The sequence below is a fragment of the Orycteropus afer genome, unplaced genomic scaffold, assembly GCF_000298275.1.
Source record: "Orycteropus afer afer isolate SDZICR_OR568_19922 unplaced genomic scaffold, OryAfe1.0 scaffold00038, whole genome shotgun sequence".
NCBI lineage: Eukaryota > Metazoa > Chordata > Mammalia > Tubulidentata > Orycteropodidae > Orycteropus > Orycteropus afer.
The window spans coordinates 10,766,250-10,774,146 of record NW_006921625.1 but is presented as its reverse complement, the minus strand read 5'-3'; the positions used below and the strand labels follow the sequence as shown (position 1 = coordinate 10,774,146).

The 7,897-nt window shown below is 51.5% G+C and overlaps 1 protein-coding gene across 1 annotated transcript in view; it reads left to right on the top strand.

Annotated features, from left to right (window-relative positions):
- The window catches only part of TACC2 (transforming acidic coiled-coil containing protein 2), a 158,785-nt gene that overhangs the window by 130,253 nt on the left and 20,635 nt on the right, over positions 1 to 7,897 (top strand). Inside the window, exons 9-11 of the mRNA XM_042780410.1 lie at positions 4,790 to 4,851; positions 5,748 to 5,863; positions 7,044 to 7,215. Coding sequence (XP_042636344.1) covers positions 4,790 to 4,851; positions 5,748 to 5,863; positions 7,044 to 7,215 — 350 coding nt within the window. The remainder of the gene's footprint in view (positions 1 to 4,789; positions 4,852 to 5,747; positions 5,864 to 7,043; positions 7,216 to 7,897) is intronic.

Sequence of the window (7,897 nt, the reverse complement as noted above, 5' to 3'; positions counted from 1 at the left end):
TGATTCTGTAAATGATGACAGTGAAGCTGGAGCTATTGTTGGTTGGACATTGTTTGAGCTAGGTGCTGTGTGGAGTATTTTCCATACATGACTTCATTCCATCCTCCCAGCTCTGTAGAGAGGATTTCTTCAGTTCTCCATGTTTGAGTGGCTTTGAGTGGTTAAGTGACTTGCCTAGTGTTGTGTGGCTGGTCTATGAATATCAGGCCAGCCTAAGTAACTGCCACCCCTCTGCCCACTGTGTTGTTTCCGTGGACATTGGGCAGGCTTCTCTCATCATCTGTAAAATGGGACTGTTGAACCCAATCAGTGCTTCTTTCGCTGGGTCCACAAGAGCAGCAATGAAGAGCTTCCAGTTGTCTTTAATCTTTCAGAAACCCTCACTGGAACCAGATAGGAAGATGTCCAGCTAATTACCATACCATGCTTGGCTGTGATTACATCAACTCACTGCAGTAGCACGGATTGTCTCCTGCTAATTAAAAGTTCTGATGGATAATTTTAAACATTTTCTGGGAATGATGGCTTAGTAAATGCCACAATCTTTCGATCCATGTGGTCCCTAGGGATGAACAGACTAGGAACCTTGGGCTGGCCAGCCTCTGAGAAGCTCTGGCCCAAGAGAATCTGGGAGAATTTGTGGGTCCCACATCTGGACAATCCCTTGACAGTCACCTGGAATTCCTGTTTGATTTCACACCCAGCTACACCAGACCCTCCTTCCTACAACAGACAGAGGGGACTGTGTCCTTTTCCACTAATTAACTGATGATAGATGCTGTTACTGTGACCCTGTAGTCATTTACAAGGGAGACGGTGAGGAAGTTGGAAGCAGCACCAACTCCTACCAAAGGGGTGTTCTCCTTGCTCTTCATCTGTCCCTCATCACATATGTTAATGTTTCAGAAATACTAGCAGTGAACAGTACTCTACCCTGTCACAACCCCTTACTTTTGTATAACACATTGCAGGGCTTTTACTGTAAATCATTTCATTTTAAAATTTTTTTATGGTGATAAAATGTATATGGCATAAAATTAGCCATTTAGCCATTTTTAAGTGTACAATTCAGTGGCATTCATTCCTGCGCTCACCACGTGGTGCCACCATCACCACTATCTATCCCAAACCTTTGTCATCACTCTGAACAGAATCTCAGGACCCCTCAAACACAATAACTCCCCCTTCCCCCCTTCCCCTCCCAAAGTTAGTTCACTTTGTTCTGCAAATGCAAGCCCTTTGACTCCACTTCCTAGGTCAGCATATAGGTGTGGCCTCCTTGCTGCTGGGGATGCGGATCTGTCTGGACTTCCCCACGTCCCCTGGCCTCCGCCCAGGGCTCTTCGGATCCCCCAACAAAGCGCTGGCTCTTAGAGTCCAGGGGAAACTGCAGTTGCGCCTTCTCACTGTGCAGTGCCCTGGTATGAAAGAGTTACCAAAAGGCACCCCTCAGAAGCGACAGTACCCATTTCAAGTACTCTGACCCTCTTGGATGGAAGTAGCCACAGCTTTCTCTAGCAGCACCCCGGCCCAGGTGTTGTCTTGGGTCTCTGATGCTGCCATAACAGCAGTAGCAGTGGGTGGGTTTGACAAACAGAACTTTATTGTCTCGCTGTTTAGGAGGCCGAAGTGCACATTCAGAGCTCTGACTTTCTCTGTCCGCTCCGGAGGAAGGGCCGTGTCTCTTCAGCTTCTGTTGCTGGGCCATCTTCATGTAGTTTGGTCTCTCTTTTCCCCCCATCTCAGCTTCTTTAGGTTGCTTATTTAATGAACTCTAGTCTAACTCAAAAGGGATGAATTTAAGACTTACCCTACACTAATCCTGTATCATTAACATAACAAAGGCAACCTCTTCCCAGATGGGATTATAACCACAGGCATAGAGGTTAGGATTTACACCTGTGCTGGGGGCAACATGGTCCAATCCATAGCAGATGTGAAGACTCTGCTGCTGTCAGAGCTGGCCTTCCTCTCCACGGCCTGTGAAAATGGGCTACAGTGCATGTGGGGTCAGCCCCACCCTTTGAGGCCTAGAATGTGAAACAGGTGAGTGGGATTGGAAAATCATATTCTGTAAAGTGTTTCTTCCAAGTAGCAGAGGTCCACTCTATAAACTTTGATTCCAATCACAATAAAAAAGGTAAAACAAACAAGAAACATGGTAGCAGAGGTTACCCTGATGATGATGGTGGTGTCGTTGGGTGCTGTAACGTTAATTCTGAGACACAGTGACCCCATTTGACGGTGGCACTGCCCCATAGGGAGCAGTTTGCCAGGTCTTCCTCCTACAGAGCTACCAGCTAAGTTCAAACAGCCAGCCTTCGCGTTAGCAGCTGAGCATTTAACCATAGCACAACCAGGGCTCCTTCTCTTGATGAGAAAGGGCATTTGGTTTTCTACACAACCTGCTCAGGGCATTTTGTAAATTATAAATGAGGGTGGCTATGCCTGGAAATGGCAGGTCATATGCAGGAGGACCAGACGGTCCAAAGCCTTCCAGGTATCTGTCACTCACCTGGGGTCAGAGTCCCCTTGTAGCCAGCAGGCCATCTAAACCAGTCTTGTCATAGTGCACACATTTCTCTGATGGTCAGAAATCCCACTTGGCTGCTGTCAGAAGCTGCCTCAGAGGGAAGAATGGGGACCCTGGGCAGAAGGACAGGAAACCTTGGCAGGCAGACACCCAGCAGTTCAGTGAGGTCAGTGACCCGAAGCTCACCCAGATCCAGCCGCTGGGAAGTGAGCTGAGGTTCCAGGAGGGATGGGTCACTGAGGTGAGCTGGTAACCAAAGCCGGGCACTGACCTGTGGCCCTTGGCTTCTTTGGTGCATTCTTGGTGCTCCAAGCATCACAGTGTGTGCTGGTGATTTTATGACATAACTTAGGGTCCTGTCGTGACTTCGCAATAGCAGTGGGGTACCTGGGAGAGGGGCAGCTGGTTTCACCTAGTCAGGACACTGGCTGCTGTCAGGTCAATTCCAATGCATGGCAGCCATGTGCACCAGAGTGCAGCTCTGGGGGACTTGATCCTCCAGCCTTCCCATTGGCAGCCAGGCATGTTAACCCTTTGTACCACCCGGACTCCTAGTCTACAATGAACCAAAAGACCCATTGCCATTGAGCCGATTCTGACACACAGTGACCCTATAGGACAGAGTAGAACTGCCCCATAGGGTTTCCAAGGCTATAAATCTTTACAGAGGCAGACTGCTCCATCTTTCTCCCATGGAGTGGCTGGTGGGTTCCAACAGCTGACCTTTTGGTTGGGAGCCGAATGCCTTAACCACTGCGCCCCCAGAGTTCTTTAGTCTAGGATAGAGCAGGAAAATGATCATCCTGGAGTCCTAAACCTGGAAAGTGATACATCTGGAGGTGACCTTGGAAATCACCTTGGCTACCACTGTCCCTTGCGTGCTTCTCATTTTGAAGAGGAGGAGATTAAGTCTTCTTAAATAATGCTTCTGTGTGGTAGGTTGGGGCACAGCCTGGGCACTGTTTGCATGGCCGTTACAGACCCTCTTTCTAAATTGCAGCCCAGCAGTGGCTGGTTTGTGCTCCAGTCTTTGCTCAGAGCGACACACGGTCACAGGATCGGCCTTCTGGAAGCAGGAAGCCCTGTCAGCCGGTCAGCCACAAATCCATCCTTATTCCATGAGCAGGCTATACCTCCAATAACAAAAGAAGCATGCGTTTGCCTCATGGTGGAAATTTGGAGACACCTGAAAAATGTGTTCGCATGTTTCATTGCTCGAGTTTGTTTGGCTACAACCACACACACCTAGCAGGTTTTGGGAAAGTATTCCAGAAAAGATCCCATTTTAAAGCTATTGTGAAAGAATCATATTTGAAATGATGCCTTCAACAATCAGCAGAACGAGAAGGGTTTGAGCCAGAAGGGCTACTTCTGTTTACTTGTATATAGAAAAGGCATTAGGTTTCATGGACAGCTGGCTTGTGAGCAGGTCACGTGGCCCAGCTTGGTTTTCTGTTTAAGATCCATCTTAGAGGAGCTGCAGGTGGCGGCCTCAGCGTGGACGGAGCCCATTCCTGTCTTGTTCACCACCATGTCCACTGTACCCAGTGCAGTGCCCGACATATAACGGGTGCTCAGAATCCATTTACTGGATGTGGTGTGGGAGTTCAGTTGTGTGGCTGACCGGGGTTTGCACATGGAACTGCTTGGTAACCCAGACAGGCTGAGGGGTCTGTAGTCTCCCGTGAGGGTGTCTGGAATTTTCTTGGCAGCCTGAAGTCTCCAGTCAGTTTGCCTTAGGCCATTTCTCCACCAGTGGCCTTTGAGTGGTCTTTGCATCTGAAAAGTTGTCTGCAACCAGCCCTGTGGGATTTTAGAACATGTCCCAGTAATTCGTGAAGCTTCTTCCACAAGCCATGCTGAAGGGACAGTGTCCGTCTTTCCTTGCTTTCAGTTCTCAGTCAGGGACCACCATGGGTCTAGTTCCCAAATGGGTGGATCCTCCATGTTTTATGTGAGTGTTGCAGAGAAAACATGCACCCCAAAGTTACACACTCTCCACTCTGAAAACTGCAAAACCCTTGACCTTGTCCACCAATGTGTGCCTGCTCACGCCCTCTCATTTCCTTGGGACTCTGCCAGGGTCGGAAGTCTCGTTGCAGCAAAAGGCTTGCCGGTCGTCGGAACCACCCCTTTGGGCTCTCTCCATAGTTCAGTCTCAAGGAGCTGAGAGCCTTGTTCCTGGACCCACCCTTCCCGGTCTAGATTGCCCCGTGATTTCCTCTGGCCCTAACCCCGCCTTTTGTTTCTCTGCAGAGTTGGATTACAGAAACCCCTATGAAATCGAATACATGGAGAAGATTGGCCCCTCCTTACCTGTAAGTTCTGCCTCAGACCAGTCAGGGGACTCCCTCCCCTCCCCCAGTGTCTTGCAGTGGCCTCCTGGCCTGTGCAAAGCGCCCCTGGAGCTCAGACTCCAACTCGAGGGCCACCTGTGACGCAGCAGCCAGAGCGCACAGGAGGGTGAACGGGGGCATTGGGACTTGTGCTCTTTCACCTTCTTGTAGCATTTTCAGGGAGACAGAAGGCAATTAAGCTTCCTGGCAGAATTACTTCCGTAACACTGAGGAAGCAAGACTAACCTGGGTCCTAAGAAAAGAGAGTTCTTGGTGGTTTTGACGATACAGTATTAGGTGTTTACACCAATTGCTTTTTCTCAGTGTAGCTGAAGCTTCTCTCTGGGGAGGAAGCCTCTACTCCCCTGCTCCATTTTAAATGGTTGTGATGAAGCTGTCTCCGCTGGCGTCCTACCTGCCGCTGCCACAGCTGCTTCCGGAGTGTGACCTCCCACACCTGCCGCAGTTTATCACTGCCCTCGAGGGCCTGAGGTGCCCAGGAGTGCTTGGCAGGACACTTGGTGGCCCCAGCCACGATGCTTTTTGTCTTTCCTTGCATCGTTTGTAGATGTCGGGCTGCTGCTTCTAACCACAGCTTGCTGTAAGAAGCTGGGGTAGGAAGATGTACCCATAAGCGCACCTGACTCGGGTATCACATCACACAGATCAGAGCTGCCTGGGCACCGTGCATGGACCTTGTCACTGCCCACATGCTCAGAGCCATGGTCCCTTACATCTGAGTTAACACCCACCCTGCATGGGACCTCATTAAATGACAGGAGGAAAACTCTATTTGCAGACAAGATCACACTCACAGGTACAGGGGTTTTTTGGGGGGACACAGTTCAACCCCTGACATGTGATTTGGGTCTCCACAGCATGATGACGATGCCCCCAAGAAGCAGGCTTTGTACCTGATGTTCGATGCTTCTCAGGAGAGCCCCGTCAAGTCTCCCCCCATCCGGATGTCTGACTCCCCAGCGCCGTGTTCCGGGTATGACTAATGTAGTGAGAGAGTCCTGGGTCAGGGCGCAGCTCACCTTCACACTGGGCTCTGACTTCGTTTTCTCCGCGTGTGTTAAGGCTGCCTACCCTGCTGTCTGAGGAGCCACACGGACCAAATGTATAGGCTTTGTTCATGTCTGCCCTTTGGACTGAAGCCAAAGCCCCCCCGCCCCTCACCCCCAACATTCAGACGACTTTATTTTGTGAATTTTCCATCAGGGAGGCAGTGAGACAAAACACTTGGAGCCTGAATCCCACCTGCACCGTGTACTGATGGTGTGACGGATGTGGGGGGGGTGTAACCTCCCTCTTCTGTCGTTTCCCCGCCCGTTAGACAAGGGTACCAATAGTGTCGACCTCACAGGGATGTGAGGAGGTCCTCAGTCTTACAGAGGATCCTTCGGCGTTGTGACAGGGAAACATACACCAGTCTCCCAAAGCCATTGGGCGAAGAAATGGAGAGACTGCTGGGCAGCACAGTCACAGTGCCAGGCACACACAGTGTCCAGTCAGCATCGGTCGTTGATAGAGACGTCAGTAGTAGCATTCATCAGAAGTCGGGTCCTAAGCTGAGGGCACCTGCTTGGGTAAGGGTGGGACATTGCTCTAAGATCTGGCCCTTCTTGGCCTCTCCTGCCTGCCGCTTTCATTGAGCAGGGAAAGCTCCAGCCTTCACTTCCCAAACGTACTGGGGACCGTGAAGACCACCGTCTGCTCGAGATGGTGAAAGTGATGCTGCTGCTGCCGCCACTGTAGTGGCTCTGTCGGGCACCACGGGGTGCGTTATGCGTGGCACCTCGTCTCATCTTCACAGAAGGGACATCGGCTCCATCTTGCAGAAAGGGAAACTGAGGCATGCTACCCAGTCACTTCCCCAGGGTACACAGCCAGCAGCTGACCGTCTCCTTAGCTCCAGAGCCCAAGCCCCTTAGCCAGTGGCATCCGTGCTCCCCACCTCCCCTGTCGGCAAGCCCTGGGCTGGAGCTGGACCACTCCTGCCTTGCACCACAAAGTCTGGAGGCCCTTAGCCACCAAAGACCTGCTCCATTGCCTTCAGGGAACACAGCCCTGCAAGTGCAGGACCTCTCAGGATGTTGCCGTGGCCCGTGCGTAATGGCCCATTGAAGTTTCCAACACAAAGACTCTAAAGGTGCCCTTTGTCCCCCCAGGTCAAGCTTTGAGGAGACGGAAGCCCTTGTGAATGCTGGGGCCAAAATCCAGCATCCCATCCCACGAGGGCTGGGCCCCAGCCAAGAGCCACACTCGCAGGTGCCAGAGAAGTCCACCACCAAAGAGCTGGAGGCTATGGCCTTGGGGACCACTTCAGACCCAATTGAAATTGTAAGTGGGGGTCAAGGGGACTGAGGTCACTGGGGATGAGGCTGGGCCAGCTGGGTTCCATCACCAAGAGGGCCAGCCTTCAGAGCAACACTCTGCTGGCCCCTACCCACACCCCACACCCCAGAAGCCAGCCTGGGAGCCCCCAGTTCACCAGTGAAAGGCTCACCACGCTCCCCATGTGTGTCTGCAGGTCTCACCCGTCTTCCTGGTGCTTCTTTGCACTAAAGGTTCTTTAATTTCCACTTTCGGCCCCTTGGCTGCGTTCTGCCCCGGAGCAGTCATCTGTCTGTACCCTGCCAACACCTCTGCAGGGCAGCGGGTCGGCACATGGCCGAGGGTGGTAGGGGGGACATTTCCTTTTGGGGAACAGTTGATTTTCCTGGGCCTCAGCTATGAGAAATCCCTCCAGTGGATGGATAGATAGATAGATAGGTAGATAGAGACTGTATTTTTACACAGATAACGCATGACTTATGTGGTTTCTTGCAATCTGTGCAACCCTGTCACACATTGGTTTTCTATGGGCACTATATGCGTGGGTGTGTATTTGAAAAATATGGCAGATAGATCAGTAGGGGCTGCCATCCAGTCGACTCCTACGCCTGGCAGCCTTAGGTACAACAGGATGAGACGCTGCCCTGTCCTGCATCTTCAGTCACCACCTGCACCAGCCCGTCCTTGG